General features: G+C 44.2%; 1 protein-coding gene across 1 annotated transcript in view; it reads right to left on the minus strand.

The window, feature by feature from the left end:
- The window catches only part of LOC147684347 (protein bicaudal D homolog 2-like), a 130752-nt gene that overhangs the window by 91123 nt on the left and 20961 nt on the right, over positions 1 to 18668 (minus strand). The window contains exons 4-6 of the mRNA XM_086940248.1: positions 17021 to 17173; positions 11748 to 12167; positions 663 to 1631 (exon numbers count right to left, since the gene is read on the minus strand). Of these exons, the coding sequence (XP_086796374.1) occupies positions 663 to 1631; positions 11748 to 12167; positions 17021 to 17173 (1542 nt within the window). The remainder of the gene's footprint in view (positions 1 to 662; positions 1632 to 11747; positions 12168 to 17020; positions 17174 to 18668) is intronic.

Consider the following 18668-nt stretch of genomic DNA (forward strand, 5'->3'; position numbering starts at 1 on the left):
TGGGGCAGAATGCAGTGCAATCAACTCCTCCTAGTATGAATGAAGGTAAAACCTGAGCAGAGGAGTAAACGTAGTACAGAGAGAAATACAGCTTAAACAGAATATATCTTGCTCAACAGGCACAATAGTCTTTAATGAGCCATAACAAAAGCACATGCCCACTCCGCATTCGGTGAGAGGACTCCTACTCAGCAGTGAACAATTTTCATGATTTTTGTTTCTGAAATAGAAATATGGCTTATAGGAAGTTAAGCGGGTGGATTATAGAGCTAACCCTCATTTGGACTCTGGAACCTTCAATAAATGGACTACTGATTTAGAACAATTACACCATCAAGCATCTTGGGGATATAAAAACATTTTTAAAAAAACATTGTCCCTTCATACATACAACAGAAGAAGAACTCCCAGCTGTCCCATGAAAATAAATGTAAAAATAGAAAAAGAAAAGGGTTAAAGTAGTAAAGAACTCCTCCTCCACGGAGGATGCCATTTCCGTCAACTCATGCATAAAGAAAACACCACCTTTAACTCCAAAAGGATATTAGTAGTGTTTACATTTATTACAAAAAGTACAAAAAAGTAAGCTTTTAAAAAAATTGCACGAAGCTTTAAAAAAAGAAGAGCACAAAACCAGGAGCCCTAACTAAAACAAAGAGTACCTGTTTATTGGCCTTCAAAACAGTCCTCAAAGTGGCGATTTGCTCCCGCTTGGTGCTCAGGAGGGACTTCAGCTTCATTATCTCCTCCACCAGAGCTTCCTTGTCCTTTTCCAGCTCAGAGGCCAAGCTGCCCGCCGAGTTATGGTGCCAGGACAGTGCCAGGGCACCCTGAAGGTGACGGATCTGATCCTTGACAATGGCCACCAGGTGTGTGAGGTTCATGGGCTCTTTGGCATAATCGCCACACTCAGACCCCATGGGGGAGCTCTGGCTGCCCACAGGTGACTGATCACCGCTGCCACTTGTGTCCAACACCTCTGGGTCAGAGTTCAAGAGCATTTTCCCAAAGATATCAGAGGACTTCCTTTTCCGAATTTGTAATTTTGACCCCCGCCCCTCCTTGTAATAGTCCAGCATGACCCGGTTAGGGGTGAGGTTGTTACACATGCAGATGTGGTGGTAGAGATTAGCCAGTTCCTCTGTGAAAAACATTAGCTCCTCCTGAGCCATGACAAGTTTACCTTGAAAGTCTAAGGCCAGTTTCCTTGAAGCCCTCAACTCGTCCTCTAACTCAGCAAGGATCTCTTGGTCACTCCTGCCAGACTTTATGTAGAATTTGATTTTCTCTGCCAGCTCCTGAGAGTCTGCCTCCCACTCCTTTTTTTCATCACTGTATTTGGCTTCAAAATCTAGATACTTCTGCCGCAGTTCATGAAGTTCTTTAGTCAACTGAACTATTTCCACATCATCATACTGGTCGCCACACTGGCGAGCCCCTTCCCGGGTGCTTGCATCATCCATGCCACACATCCTAATCGGACTACCCTCTTGAATTTTTTTCAGAGCCCTTACTTCATCGGTTAACTGGTTGTTTTGTGACTTTTGTTCAGATAGTGCTTTCTTAGTGATGTCAAGTTGCTGCTGTAACTCTTGCATGCTGTTTACTAAAGAAGACTTCTCCCGGTCGACCTACAATATAAAAAAAAAAAAAAAGGTTACTAATACTGAAATTCAACACAAATTATCCTCAAAAGCAAGTCAAGAAAACATTCGACTGACAAAAAAATATATATATTCTGTATTTGGACAATTAAACGGGCCCCTTGCTTCTCATTCATGTGATTTTTCACAAATATTCATGAACAGTGAATAGCTCAATCTGCTGGCCACAATCTGAACCGCTCAAGGAGAAAAACTGCATACAAGCATGGTCAAATTATTTTTTACTTTATAAACTACTGAAGCCTTTTTAATCTTAAACTGGAGATAAAGGTAGAGGCAACCTCTGAATTTGCCTGTGTTTTTAATGAAAGGGGAAAATTTGAAACTAGGCAAAGAGTCAGAATACCTTTAGAAGATAAAAAAAGCATTCTATCTTGAAGTAAGAGTGTGCAAAATGCATGTAACTTCGCATAAATATGCAAAGTTTTGGGGGGGGAAAAAAAAATCACAAACTGCAAACATCAGCATTTGTTGCTATATTTTAGCAGGACACTTCACACAAAAAAATAAAGAAAACAAGCCCCACACATGGAGTGCAAACACCAGCCACTCGCGTTGTGGTGGTTCTGCGCACCTGCTACATTTATGCCACGAACGGTGTGCCCATCTAACAGCGACATTGTGGAGTATGGTTAGTACACCGGATCATATCTACGAAGCCACTGCAGGCTTACAGAGGGACGGTCTGAAGAGGTGAAGGCGAACAATGCTAAAGAGATTGACCCACCACACACTACATCTAGGCAGAAGCTTTTGGAGGGTTGTCTATTCCACTCTGCAGCGTCTCAGAGAAAGTGCATCTACAGTGGATTACTTACAGTAAGATCACAGCTGGGGGGGGGGGGGCAGATATTTTACCGCAGAACCACCTCCAAAGAGAAAGTCGACTGACCTACCACTGACTGCAATACGGTCTATTCTATATCCCATACAAGAGGGAGATAAATGGAAATAACTTCTCAATCCCTTGTGACAGTACCAGTCACCAAGGATAAATGAGGCTCCAGAAAAAATTGGCAAATTTTTTTGCCTTGTACAATTAACATCAAGGACTGCAAAATAGGTGTAACGCTAGAACATTTTTTTTTACATCTCATTGTACTTTACACAGGCAAAACTACACTGCAGCCAGGTGCTCATCAGTATTAAGATCACTGGAGGGGGGCTGAGAAGGAAGGTTTTGAAAAAGCCAGTCTCTAGCTAGAATCAAAGCTCTGTAGTTATTTAACTACAAGAAACAAATCCTATATGCCAGGTTTTATTCGTAGATTAACTTTTCCCTAGAATGCGTAGGTGCAGTAATATTTTTTTTTTTTATGTGGGTATTCAATAAACTGTATCTGGCAAATGGGTGCTCAAATGCATTGTGGATGCAGTAAAATAAACACTTTTTTTAAAGTTAAGATAAAACGTTCTTGGATTGGTGATCACCTCTACTGCAGTTCTCTCTACAGGGTTGTAGGGTTGGCTGGTGTGGTGTGGCTCACTGGTTAGAGGCGGCAGACCCGGAAGCAGAGAACGGCCCCGGACCAGGGTTCAATTCCCGACGCGGCAGGGTCGTGGACCAGGGTCAGCGGACTCGATAATTCTCGCCTCGGTGCCTACTCTAACCGGGGGTCACACTCGGCAACTCTGGGCATTAGCTTGCCTCATCTCTACAACAGCCCCCCCACATTCGCCGGGGATGCCTGGTTTCACCTTGGAGATACCCAGTAGGGGCCATCTCACAGGGATAGCCAGGACGGGTTCCCCAGCGGTCTACAGCGCCACGACGCCTCAGGGCAGCAGTGCGCTTTACAAGACACATACATTTACATTTAAGAAAGCAGCTTGCACGTGGCATAGGAATGTATTCAAACAAAAGGGCGATATTATGGGTAGTTTTGGCATTGGAGATGCCACACAAGGGATAGGAGATTCCATTTTAAAGATGTGGTGATCAGCATTGCTGAGTAAGAAAGATAGCGTTGTCTCTAATTTCGCATGCAGGTAGATGCAACAGGTCCTAAGGGCTTCCACTCAGCATCCAAGGGGGTGTAGTGCAGAAATGGAGAGTGGAAATAGTACAACTGAAAAGGGCAGGCAAGTGTGGGGAAAGTCCAAATCTGAGACAAGGCATGGCCCCTTTGTGAGAGGGTCAAGTGGATGAAGTGTGAAGCAGCACACCAAATGGGAGCACTCTGGAAGTTATAGTGAGCAACAAAAAGGTAATAAGAAGGCTAAAGAGCATTTGGTATTATCCAATACAGAGGGCATGGAGATAAGCAGGTATTGGGATGAGAAATAAACACAAAGCACTACTATCATCTTGCAGAACAATGTGGGTTAAGGCATTGGGAAAGGGGGGGGGGGGATAATTCCCGACACCACGCCTTGAGGGGGATAATTCCCGACACCACGCCTTGAGTAGGTGCAAAGTAAGCAAATGGAGAAATACGGGAAGTTTCCTTTTATTGGCCCTTATAAACAACGATTAAAAATATTGAATAAATGAGCTGCAGAGGGGAGGAGGGACCTTTAGCAGGTTTCATAGAAAGTGTGCACAGGTTATGGTATATTTGAGGTGCTGTTTAAGTCTGCCGGAATGTGGTTGAATGTCACAGGAGAAGTCCCGATAAAAGATGGCCAGATGAGATCGTGCAGATTAGAAATTGGCATTTCCAAAAGACAACAAGCCCCATTGGTTGGGGATATTGATATTGATATTGAAATGTATTTGTAGAGCGCTCGTTCGCCCGGGGGCTTCATGGCGCTATAGACAGGGACACAACGCATCAGTCAGAGAAAGCAAAAAGGAGCTCATCAGAACGCTTGGGAGAAAAGCCATGTTTTGAGGGAGTGTCTGAAACTGAGAATGTTTCCACACGTTTTAAGGTGAAAAGGGAGGGAGTTCCAGAAGGCCGCCGCAAGATGGTCAAAGCAACAACCTCCAAGACGCTTCCTTTTGTAAGTAGGAACAGTCAGAAGATGTTTATGCATAGAGCGAAGATTCCTGGAGGGGTCATATTTTTTGAACAGATCTCTGATGAATATGGGGCCGGATTGGTGTAAGGACTTAAATAAAATACAACCAGTCTTGAAAGCCACCCGTTGCTCAACAGGCAGCCAGTGTAGTTGTTTTAGGCCCAGTCTGACAGACTGCCTCCTAGGTAGATTCAGAATGAGTCTGGCTGCCTGATTCTGAATCAGCTGGAAGCGTTTTAACTCGCCGACCTGGAGCCCAAGGTAAAGACTATTAGAGAAATCCAGTCTAGACAGAACCAGGGAGATGACAATCTGTGTGAGCGCTTCCAGAGAGAAGAAACGAGCAATTTTCTTAATTTTCTTCAGCTGAAAAAGGCTGGAAGACACCACTGCACTGACCTGCCTTTTCAGAGAGAGATCTTCGCTAAGAAAAATTCCTAGGCTCTTAACTGAGGGCGATTTAGAGGGTGGGGCTCCCATGCTGGCAGGCCAAAAGCCAGGGTTCCAACTGAGTGCACTCTGCCCAGGCAAGACCAACTCAGTCTTGCCTGGGTTGAGCTTCAGGTGACTGCAGCTCATCCAACTCAGGATGTGAGACATGGTGTTTTGAAACACTACCACTGAGTCCTCGGTGTTTAGGGGAAAGATGAGCTGCAGATCATCTGCGTAGTTGAAAATGGTGACTCTAGTGTCCCTAAGGGAATACAGCAGGGGGCGTAAATATAAATTAAAAAGTAGCGGTGACAAGGACGAACCCTGAAAAACTCCGCAAGTAGTAGGAATAGTGGGGGCCGTGAAGGGGCCCAACCTCACGGATTGGGTACGGCCAGTAATGAATGAGCGAATCCAGCTCAGCGTGGAGCCCCTGAGACCGGCCTGTTCGACACGGTTGACCAAGATGGTATAGTCAACCGTGTCGAATGCCGCAGATAGATCTAATAGTACCAGAGCCTGGTGGATCCCCTCATCGGCATTCCGCCTCAAGGTGTTCTGAACTGAGACGATGACAGCTTCAGTAGAATGAAGAGGGCGGAAGCCAGCCTGGTTGGGCGCAAGGTACTGTGATTCTTCCAAAAACTTGGACATGCTATCACAAACATGGGCCTCCAATATTTTGGCACAGTACGGCAGCAAGGAAATGGGCCTGTAATTGAGAGGATCCGATGGATTAGCCCCAGCCTTTTTCAGCAAAGGGATGAGAAGAGCTTTTTTAAAACTGGCAGGGGCCAAACCCTGTGAGAGGGATCCATTCATCATGGAAAGCATGCTCTCAGGGATGGCGGCTCCCACTTCCCGCAAGATGTAGGGAGCGCATATGTCATCAGGGGAACCAGATTTAACTTTGAGGAGGAGTTTAGATAAACAGGCAGCATCAATGGAGGGGAAAGATTCCAGAGTGGAAGGATTGTAAAAAATATCAGCCGGGGAAAAGGGGATGAGGTGGTGACAATGCTTTGCTTTATGGTGCAAATCTTATTGAAAAAGAAGGTATTTAGTGTGTTGCAGAGATCCTGAGTGGGAACCGCAGCTAGGGAAGTTCTATTACTGGGGATGGTCAGAGCAAATAAGCAATTAATCCACCACCTGGTACAGCTTACAGATACCAAGCTTCATCCTTTCGGTTTACCTAATATTTATGTCTATGGCACAGTCAATCTCCTGCCCAACATATTTGGACATGTGGAACTACCTGATAAGTCTTACATGCTTTTCTGAGGAACTGTAATCTTGTAATAGGATTTTTTTTTAAGTCCCAAGATTACCTCTTGTATAGTACGTACACACTAGAAACAAAGCACTATACAAGACTAAATAAAGAAAAGCCAATCCTTGTACAGTAACAATAACAGATCATTTAAGATTAGAAATACTGAAGTGTACATAAAAAGAGAAATGCCTGTCCTATTGAAAGGGAGTATGTGAAGTGCTTTCAGCTCAACATCAAATCACGAACACACACAGTTGTGCAAATTATTTAGGGGGTGGATTCATGCTAAGCTGTCCCGCTGCTTGCTCCAAGTCTTCTGTTCTTCCATCCCCAAACCCAAGACGGTCTACTAAGGCGGCACTGGTGGTCTGTTCCACTGTCCGTTGTTCCTCCAGTCCCCCACCTTGTCTTTGGACATCAATGCCTCACTCATGTTCTTTATAGATTTATTTTTTGACTGACAGACTAATCTGCTGCGCTTGCCGATACAACGGATGTTCTGTTTAGACCACTCTTTCCAGATCACCTTCTATTCAATCTTTTCATTTTTCTTCCTATTTTGCGGATCTATCGTTATACTTCCCTCATGTCCGGCTCTTAGCTGGGCATAATCTTGTCTTCAGACACTGTCCTGCGTCCTCTCCCAATCCACGAGGCACACCGTTCAGCCTCCCCCCAGTATACTCCTTAACGACTTATGATCTCGTAACATTCCTCCTCTAGCTTCTTCTGTTCACTCTCTCAACTGCCTTTGCATCCAGACCCTGGCTTTTTACATTCTCTTTGGTGCAGTTTTTTTTACTTCAGACCTTGTTCACCTTCTACACTAACCTGAGCGCTGGTGGGAAGGAACTTTTTTTTTTTAACAATCCAGCTCACTTAAAGACCTCCTACCCTTTCTCTTCATGTCTCTGCTCCTCCACCTACCAAAGAGCTCCATTTTTAATGCACAATATATTTTCTCTCCCCAGCGTCTACATGTCCCTCTTAGCTGGTTTTACCTCACACTGCTGATCCCACTTCCTACTCTACCTTTAAATATTTCAAATGTTGCTATTACCTTCACCTAAAAATGGTTACCTTGTTCTACCTTCTCTCCTTACTTCCAAGCCTCTTCTTTTACATACATGACAAACGTTCCACCTCGCCGTGCTGAATCCATTCCCCAGATTGACTTAAAGCGATGCTACGAATCCCTACTTCAGATTTGCCAACTACATTTTCCAGTCCTTCAACCTCCATCTTTTCTGGCAGCTTCCCGACGATCTAACAGGATACTGTTCTCCCCACTCATGACAGTCTGCCCTTGACCCATTCTTCCCCCACTCCCTCAAACTGTTGCCCCCATTTCTTTTCAAATTTGTTGCGATGGTCTTTTAGACTCCAATCTGTTTTTTTTCTCCAACAGATGTACTAATTCTTAAGCAATAGCTTGGCTTTCAGTCTGCCCACTGCTCCAACTCTATTCAGTATCTCTTGTACAGCACTTCAATGGATTGTCTTTTGCTAGTTTTGGGCAGGGAATAATGTAGATTCCTGGCCGCCTCATGGTGTTCTTGGGTTTTGTCTTTGTTCTTCTCATTTTCATCCACACCATCTAGACTGCCTCAGAGTCGTTCCTTTGGACATTCAGCACACTTTGTCGAGACCTTTAGATCTGTCCATTATCACTATGGATTCTTTACTTCTCGGTCTCCAGCTCCAGCGGTCTATCAGTCCAGCCTAGGGTGTCATGCCTTTCCCATCATCATATCACTTCTAAAACCAACTTTCTGTATTTTTTGTTCCTGGTTTCATCCCATTGGCAATATCTTTGTAGTTGGGAAAAGTGCACAGCTTGATAAATTTATGAAAAGGTTTTGTCCACTCTATTTGAACGTTGTGGGTGCTCCATAGGTGGTAACCGCGCCCCTGGGTACCAACATAAATCACAATCTGTGTCTGTAGTGGTGCACTAGACATCCCTTTTGGGCACACCTTCTCTCCTAGGTGTGAATGAGGATTCCAAATCCTCATTCACACAGAGGAGAGAAGGTGTGCCCAAAAGGGATGTCTGTGGTGCACCACTACAGACACAGATTGTGATTCATCCCATTGGCCCCACATTCAGCCTATAACAGTCCCCTGCTTCTCTCCGTCTGTTGTCTTCAGCCCATAACTTGGAGTAAGATGGTTTGTTCCTTCACGAACTCAATTCTTCTACTGGCTTTTTCAAATCTTCTGCCCTTGCATGCTACAAAGATTTCATCTGTTCTCCTGCTCTTACATGGACTGTTGCTCTCCTAGAACCTTTCCCCTCTGTTACTTCATTTCCACCTTGTTCCTGTCTCTCAAAACCCTCCACAAGCTCACATTTTTCCATACAATCACAATTTCCTCACTCACATCCTGTTGCACATTGAATGCCCCCATTTGCAATGGTTACTCTACCCCCCTCGTGTCTTCTAGTCCTCCCCACACAAATGCCTATTTCCGTTCGTCATACCTGCCAGCCCAAAAAAAGATACTATTCCACTACCTAGTTATTCTGCCCCCACTTTACAAACGATCAGGTCTCAGAGGATCACCTCTCCTCACTAGGCTATTCTTGGTAACCTTTTTGATGCTCTGGTTATTACTTAGTTTGTGCAATTTTGACCTGCCTGTACATCACTTTTCCAAAGCACTATAAATAGAATAACATTGGAGGGGGAGAACAGAAAAAAAAATGGGAGAATGTTAAGCCCTTACTAAATGGTAGGAAGAAGGGTTGTGAAAGATGAGACAAGAGGACATGGTTTAACGGAGTAGGTGAATGGGGAAAAAGTCACATAAAAAAAAAAATTTAATGGGGGGTGGGGGAGATACAGGTTTATTTCACTTTTGATACCTTAAAAACAAAGAACAAAATATGAAGAGTCCTTGCTTTAGACTTTGGTTTCTTTTGTTGTGCAAAATACCAGAATTTCAAGGCTCCCGAGGGTTGGTGCCTTCAGTTGATAGTCTGGAAGGCAGTGACTCCATTAGAAGGAAATAAAACCCAAGCAAGGGCCACCATGCCTTTGGGAAATCACCAGGATGAGCCACCCAACAGTTCCCAGGGTGGATCTACTAATGGTCCTAATGTTCACCGGCTGACGCAAGCTCCAAGATCTGCAGAACACGTTGCCCCAGTTACTTCCCTATTAGCGTGTGTGCATGTGGCATGCCTGAATCAGGAAGGGGACACCAATGAGTTGACACGCACGGCCTTCTCTTCTCACAGTTACCAGCCACAAGAGCCATTCCAGCACAGACGTGTCAGTCGAGAAAAGAAACCACAGCTGCTTTAGCATACAGAATGTATTTGTAACAGGTGCAGTACTATAACCGGTGTATTTCCACTGACCACTCATGTACAGATGGATTAGAGGTAACATGAGCTGCTGTCCTCCATGCAGCAGGCTAGGCTGCTTCCTCAGGGTTCTGGAAAAGCCTAGTCTACTTTGGACAGATCATCATCTTGCTACTTAACTCCCTCCCCCGCACTCCAATCTGAAAGTACAAAACGAGTCACCACTTCCGAGGCCCAAGTGTGCAACTGCTACCCAAAGACAAACATTACCCCATCCTGTGAACACTCAAACTACAGTGGCCCTTGACTTCTGTCCCAAACTGTGCCTAACCCACTCCCATCCAGTGACCATGCTTGAGCTTTTTAAGGTCGCTCATGCCTGTATAAATTTAACAAAAATGGAAGAAAATAAATAAAAATCAATTTATTTTAAACAAATCAAGAGAATGGGTTGTTAATCCAATATTAGTGTCACACAATTGAGCATTTTCCAAAACATTGTGTAGTGATAGTAGCACACCCTCCCCGCCCCCATTTCAAACTAAGCAACAGTCAAAAGCAGCCCGATCACTAACACATGCACCCACACCGGCACCAGACACCTATAGGCACAGTCTAATGTTGGGTCCTCGATCCATGATCCCTCAGAAGGAAGTCCCTTTTTACTAGCTATAGGCTCCAGATTCAAAAGTGAAATGCGCCAAATTCTTACCTATGGAAAGTTCTATTATATTCCACTATATTACAGACATGGCTACTTGGGATAAAGTATCTGTGGCACATTCCACTCTAACATGGTAAGACACTGGTGGAAATGTGACTCTACAGGACACTAAACCAGGCAATTGGGAAAGCAGTACAGGACTGACAACTGTAAAAAAGGGAAAATGTGTTAACATGAACAGACGTTTCCCCTTCTATAGCCAACAAACAAACAGCGCATCTGGTTGAAGCACGGTTTAAGTTCCCTTTTTCATGCCAATATTGCTGAGTTGGACTTTAAAATCTCGCCATCAGAAGTGTGCAGAGAAACTTGCTGCTTTCATTTGAACACAGACCAGTAGATATCCAGCCTTTTTTAGATGCTCATTTCAGGCACTATCTTATCGATCTATAAATAAGTAAAAACAGGAGTCTGCGATTCAGAAACTTAGTAAATAACAAAAGATTTCCCTGTTTAAAAGGATATAAAAGCAAGTGAAATAGTCAGCAGGTTGAAGGTGAACAACCATGCACACCAAGCATTCCCATAATTCAGACTCTGGAATCTAGATCTCAGTGTAAGGCAGGACAATCCATGTAAAAGAAGAACTGCTCAACGCCAGCTTTACAGGAGATCACAAGATAATTGACATAGTATTTATACTGCCAATGTTTCAGCCTATGTGTGTCCTGAATCTTCATAGGACTGCTCCAAAGCAGGTGTACCAGCAGAGTATCAGAAAAGCTGTCAATAGCAGCAAAGCTGCACTCGTAGACAGGGGCCCGATGTCCGTCATGCAGCGGACACAATGCAGTGAGCACTGCTACAAATTCCACAAATAGGATGACAGATGGCAGCTTGGAAGCACTACCATAAAACACCTTAGTGTTACCTTCGTGACCTCACCGTTTTAGGAACACTACAAGTTATAGTAATAGATATAGTTTTCCAAATAAACGGATGGGCTGTGTTTTACAAGTAACCAATTTGGTGTAGGACCATGCCCCATCTCATGCCGAACAGCATTCTCACTGATCAAGACAGAGGGGGGTGGGGTGTGTGTGTGTGTGTGTGTGTGTGTGTGTGTGGGGGGGGGGAGGGGGGGGGGGGGAGAAATCAATCCATTTTACGAGTTGGGCTACTTCCAAGCCAAACCCTGGAAACACTGCACAGGTCTCGGACCCATCGCACAACAACCCTGATCAGAATCACAAGTAAAGATATTAAGGCTGGGGGACTGACACTTCCAAAGCACACCGCTAGAGGACGATGCTGGATTCTGCCACATAAACACAGGATTAAAGAACTCATCTCAGCAGGGTCCAAGCTTCTGAAGGCCAAACATGGCTGCCACCAGGGACTCTCATACACAAGCGAGAAGGTGTGAAGGAATACCTGCATGAGCTGCTGCTTCAGCTTCTGAATCTCGGTCAGGCTCAACTCACTGAAGAGGTCACAAGCCAGGCTGGGCGCGGGCTGATAAATGTCACTGTTGCGGGGAGTGGACATGCAGAAGTCCCCATTGAGACGTCCGAACCCGCCGCCATTGTTGTAGCCACTGTCCAGCTCATCCTCGTTGAGCTCGTCCAGATTGACCTGAAAGTTGCCAAGGGAGTCGTAGGTGTTGAGGAAGCCGGAAAGCTCGCGCCGCAGGTCGTTCTTCTGCTCCCGCTCGCTTTTTAGGGTCTCCAGGGCCTCCTCCAGCTGGTGCTCAGATATCTCACGCAGACGCACCAGCTCTACCACCTGCCCATTTAAAAGCTCAATCTCCTCGTCCCTCCGTTTCAACTCATGCTTCAAGCCTTCAAATTCCACCTGGAAACACAAATGAGATATTTGTTTAGCTTTTCGGAAATAACTATCACAACAAACAGCAGCCAAACCTCTGGATGCAATCACTCTAAACCCCAATTCGATATTTCCAGCAGTCTCTTGAAAACAACAAGCCCTGGCAAAGACAGCATGTATCACCTACAGGAACAATATTGGTAGTAACAAAAATAAAAAAAAATAATCTTTGATTATCTTTCATCCAAATATGAAGTTCACAGTATAGGTCCTGTATGAAGACAGCAACAAAAAAGGCCATACAGAGCATGGAGCGCAGCGACGTCTACATCTTTTCTCAAAAAGCGTTGGGACATCTTCTGGGTGCTTCTTTTCTGGCAGGACAGGAAGGGACAAGCAATAAAGGGAGGGGGTGGAGCGGAAAAGCAACAGCACAGGAAGGAGTGCAAGTAAAAAATATATATAATAATGTACCTCTAGAAGAGCGCTGAGCAGTGGAAGGACACTGGACAAAGGAAGCAATTCTTCAGCCTACTCAAGGGTAGGGATAAACACACAAAGGAAGTAAAGACAGACTCGCTGAACATGGAGAAGGAAGGAAATGAAAGGGACGCCAAACAATGAGATTGAGTGGGGGAGTACCTAAAACCCTGTAAGTAAACAAAGTGCCTTACAAGCGCCAGCACATGCGTCATTTCAGGTGAGACCTAAAATATAGTGTGTGGGGACTGCGTTTTGGGGATCGAGTGGGATACATTTTCAAAGCAAAAAGGTGCCCGCCAGACAGAGGACATTAAACAGTACCCCAAAATGTATAGGCGCAATAGGGTGAAGGCAGGGTAGAGTTTAAAGAAAAAGGTGGGAGCGTGTTCTGCCTGAGGGGAAAAAGGATTCACCATGCAGGACCTTTACCACGCAGGTTAAGAACATACATTTATGTAACTTTAAATTAACAACGGGAATAGGAATGTGTAGTAGTAAGGGGGAAGTAAGAATGCCTTGAGAGTTCGGAAGAGGGTAGAGGCAAAGCGAAGTATGAGTAATTTGGGGTTTTAGGAGTGGGTAAAGGAAACCGCATGTAATAATGATTTTAGGGATAGGTAAAGGTGAAACAAAAACCTTTTGAAATCACGGCATTGTTTGATGATGAATAAAACCTCTTCTAAATTATAAAGAAGATATCCAACAATTAAGTAAATGACACAGCAGCAAACGTTAATTCAGAAAAACATACTGTCTGGCAAGAGTCTTAAACAAAGGGAATAGGTTTACACCTTCATCAGTTAAGGAGACACAGGGCCAAATCGCAGGTTTCAGATATTGTGCGCATGCAACCATGTTTAATTATTAGTGGTTTCCGTTCAGCTCTTAGAAATATCGGGAAGTTCAAGCAGTTGAAAACGACCCACCCCCCCCACGCAATTAGAGGGTAAACAAAAATAATATTTACGATAGTCACAAGTGCCTCAGCGCATGCGCTGTCTCAGCCAAGAACTAAAAATACAGCTGATCAAGCAGTTACCCTGAAGGCCCATGCTATGCGGGACACCTCGTGAGATGGTTTCCAAAGTACCGTATTTTCCGGCGTATAAGACGACCCGGCGTATAAGACGACCCCCTACTTTGCCTGAAAAATTTTAGGTTTTGTGCTATACTCGCCGTATAAGACGACCCCCACTTCCAGTGCAGTCCAACGCAGTCCTGCATAGCCATTCCGAGAATGTACGGTACCGGTATTTTGAACTTACCGTATTAGTCTAGTCCTCCTCCCTGTGGGTGAGCAGTAAGGCTTTATCAGTGGACAGTGTTACCTAAGCGTTTATTTTACAAACTCAAAGACTGAACTCAAACAAATTGGTTGTATAAACAATCTTGCTTCACTCGCAATATTTTTATTTAGAACCATATGAAAAACTGTCACTTCTGAATATACCGGTACGGTACGGTAAACATAAATAAGTGCATGAAACAGTGCAAGTGGATTAAACTTCCCATAACTTTCCATAAATCCAAGGGATTTCTACAGGATTTACAACGTTCCCTTTAAAAGCCTTCAAAATCCTCCTCTTCGTCATCTGATCTCATAAGTAAGTCAATGAGATCTTGTGGTACATCTGTAAGGCAGTCATCGTATGGATCTGGTACCAATTCCGTATCAGATGATGTGGTCTCTTCTTCGGCATCCTCTTCACCTTCCCACAAATAGTCGTCCTCCATACCATCTAATGAATTTGATATGCCACACTTCTTGAAAGACTTTATTACAGTTTCTGCATCAATGTCGTTACAGGCCTTTATAACAAAGGTGCACAAAACATCCAACGTTGGAGCACGCATGTTTCCTCCTTTTGTGAATGTTTTTTCACCGCTAACCATCCACTCATTCCACTGTTCTCGGATGCGATCTTTAAATGGCTTGTTTAGGCACACATCCAGTGGCTGCACCAACGATGTCAATCCTCCAGGTATAACTGCAGCATCTGTTTTTATTCTTGCCAGCCTTTGCTTGGTGCTCGGAGTTAAATGAGCCCTGAACATATCCCACACCAGTAGACTACGTCTTTGTAGAAGTCCACCTGGTCGCCTGCTCCATACATTATCAAGCCATAGCTTTACCCCTTCATCCATCCATCCTCTCTCATTCACATGCACAAAACAACCAACAGGGAACTTGAGTTTCGGCATTGTTTTTCTTTTGAAAATAACCATTGGTCTCAGCTTTGCGCCATCAGCTGTGCATGCTAGTACCACTGTGAAACTGGACTTCTCATGTCCTGTTTTTATTAAAATTGTCTTTTCGCCTTTTTGATGGACAGTTTTGTTGGCAATCATATCGAAATTCATTGGAGTTTCATCCATATTTCCGATGCTACTTAGCGCATAGCCATGTTCATTGCGCAGCCTAATAACGTAGCGATGGAAGCTATGCATTTTGGCATCAAGATCCGCAGGTAATTTCTGGGCAATTTTTGTCTTTTGCCGCAATACCAGATTATGCCTTCCCATGAATCTGGTACACCAGGATACAGTGGCCTTAAATCTGTGGCTGAGATCTGGATTAGATTTGGCCCACTGAAGTGCAACCAATCGGATTTTATTTCGGGTCACGACATAACTGCTTTGCCGATGCTCGGCCACCATGTCTGCTACATGCTTTTCGAGTTCTGGGCAATGTGGGGTGCCTCTTCTTAATGCACACTTGCCCCTTGGCATACTCCGTAATGCTTTCTCATTTGCTCTCCAGGCCCGAACCATCTTTTCTGTCACTCCATATTGTCTTGCAGCAGCACAGTTATTATGTTCCGTGGCAAAATCCACAACTTTAAGTTTGTAACTGGCTTCATATTTCCTTCTTCTTGCCACTCCTGGAGCCTTGCTGGGTTCTTGACTGCCAGCCATTTGCACTGGATGCGCTGCTGGAGCCTTGCCGGGTTCTTCACTGTCTGCCATTTGCACTGGATGTGCTGCTGGAGCCTTGCCGGGTTCTTGACTGTCAGCCATTAGCACTGGATGTACTGGTGCTGTACAGTATGAACAGGTGCAGAGACTGTCTTCAACACCACACGTACGGTACGGCAAATACGGTATCTGGTCACCAGACTGCCTTTCCTCTTCGCAACAACCAGCCAATCACGGCAAGTGCTCTACTGCCTTCGGTAACATTCGACAGTCCCCTTTCTATGCCCACGCCCATGTCAAGGAGAGAGGGGCGCGTGCCAAAACGTGCCAAACGTTTCAACACACCGGGCGCTGCCATCTTCGGCGCTGGCTGCCCGTTACCATATACCGTATTTCGGACGTCCTGCTGCCTCGTCCTGCTGCATCGTCTGCCTGGGGATGTGCAAGCGGTTGGAGGCGCGTGTACAGCGGCAGCGGCAGTCGAGGTAAGACTCATGGCGCCATTTGCTCGCTTGTGAAGCAGTTTGACACCTTCGAGTGAAGTCCTTGCTATGAAAAAAACGCTCGCTTTTGATACTTCATGGCGCGGGGCCTGGTTGTGGACGTTGCCAGGGCCGGTGGCTGTATTTTTTAACATAAGGTGTGTTGTTTCTTGTTACATACGGTATTTCCTATTGTGAAGCGGTCTGACACCTTCGAGTGAAGTCCTCGCTATGAAAAAAAACCGCTCGCTTTCGATACTTGCACAATTCATGGCGCGGGGGCTGGGTGTGGACGTTGCCAGTGGCTGTATTTTTTAACATAAGGTGTGTTGTTTCTTGTTACATACGGTATTTCCTATTGTGAAGCGGTCTGACACCTTCGAGTGAAGTCCTCGCTATGAAAAAAAAACGCTCGCTTTCGATACTTGCACAATTCATGGCGCGGGGGCTGGGTGTGGACGTTGCCAGTGTCGGTGGCTGTATTTTTTAACATAAGGTGTGTTGTTTCTTGTTATTTCCTATTGTGAAGCGGTCTGACACCTTCGAGTGAAGTCCTCGCTATGAAAAAGCACATGAAAACATACCATAACATTTTGTACCCGGCGTATAAGACGACCCCCGACTTTCCAGAAAATTTTAAGGGGTTAAAAGGTCGACTTATACGCCGGAAAATACGGTATTTATAATTAAGAGGCGTAAGCAACATTTTAGCATAAGCCTGTTTGTATACATATTTTTTTTCAGTTTAATGTGCAATAATTTGATGCTTCAATTCATTGGAAGTGACATTGCAGGAAAAAAAAAATGTTTTGCTAGAAGCTTGAGTGACTCCCAGACCAAGGGATGTGTTATGTTTGCACTCATTACACCAATCCTCCCACACTGCCCACCAAGTGAGCTACAGAGCAGAATTCCGCAGGCAGGCTAAAGACCAAGGAGTCTGTAAACAGGGCAACGCGTACTGTAAAGAGCGGATGAAATGGGCCCATCGTGCAATACCTGGCTCTCCTTCAAGGCAGAGACTTGCTTCAGCAGGGAAACGTTCTCCTCCTCCAGCTCAGCACAGTCCTGCATTTGCCGCATCTCCCGGATCTTGCACTGTTTGATCTCTGCACGAAGCTGGGCCTTGTCGGTCTCCAAGCTCTTGCACTCCTGGAAGATGGGACATAGCCGTGGGGAAGAATTAGAAGTCCACATCAAACAGATGCATGAACACATAATACACCATCACACCCGCTCATCTACAGAATTCTGTCAGTCACTAGAGGGGCTACAAAGCCTACAAACGTTGTGCTTCAAGCTGGTCACCATCTCTATTGTTCTTATACATCCTAAGGCTAGAACAAAATATATATATATATATATATATATATATATATATATATATATATATATATATATATATATAATGTATTTTCATTGAAGAAACAAGTCATCCTGCAACTCACTTGAGGAGTGATTCTTTTGTTTGTAATTACTGCTCGCTACATTTGAAGAGGATAGCTGGTGGTCCATACCTGTTTGGTTCCGCCGATCACTGACGAACAGGAGTATTTGTGTATTATATATATATATATATATACACATATACATACATACATACATACATACATACATACACACAAACAGGCTAATGGGCGCTCTACAACATTATCAGGGTATATTTATAGAGTATATCACATTTGGTGCATCAAAGAGGGTGAATGTGTATCCAACATCCACAGGTCCCGCATGTGCAGAAACAAACAAAAACAATACCCTCTGAGCACACTATTATTAATTCTCTCTGTAGATATAGCACCAGTCTTATTGGCAAATGTCACTATTCAGTAAATCAAATTAACTAGTCCAGGTCTTCTCCAATTAAGGCTGGTGCTATATCTACAGAGAGAATTAATAATAGTGTGCTCAGAGGGTATTGTTTTTGTTTGTTTCAGCACATGCGGGACCTGTGGATGTTTGATACACATTCACCCTCTTTGATGCACCAAATGTGATATACTCTATAAATATACTTTTATCTATTTTGAAAGTTTTATATAGCGCGAACAAGATCTTTGCAGATATCAGAGCGCTTTACAAGACAACGGGGGTGATAGGGTAATACAATGTAAGAGTAGAGTAGTACCCTGATAATATGTTGTAGAGCGCCCATTAGCATATATATATATATATATATATATATGAAGAAACACTCCTGTTCCGTGAGTGATCGGCGGAACCAAACAGGTATGGACCGCCAGCTATCCTCTTCAAATGTAGCGAGCAGTAATTACAAACAAAAGAATCACTCCTCAAGTGAGTTGCAGGATGACGTGTTTATTCAATGAAGAGATATATATATAGATATATTTTTTTTTTTTTAATTCGTTCATACCATTGGAGGAGAGCAGAGGGAAGCGTTTAAAGCCTTCCCCACCGTTCCAAAGAATGAATATTCTCCAAAGCAGTTCCCATGAACACTACTGATCTCTCAGGTCTCCGAGGATAAAGACATCTCGCCCTCCCACATAACAATTAGTCTTGCGTTGGCTATCAGACTTTAAGTTAACTTTTTTTGGAAAGAAATTGCGCCCTTGTCAATATTGGAGGAATAATAAATAATGAATCAAATAATTGGGTAAAAGCAAGGTTTATGGTCACAAAA

This window comes from Lissotriton vulgaris, chromosome 10 (assembly GCF_964263255.1).
Source record: "Lissotriton vulgaris chromosome 10, aLisVul1.2, whole genome shotgun sequence".
In the NCBI taxonomy this organism is placed as follows: domain Eukaryota; kingdom Metazoa; phylum Chordata; class Amphibia; order Caudata; family Salamandridae; genus Lissotriton; species Lissotriton vulgaris.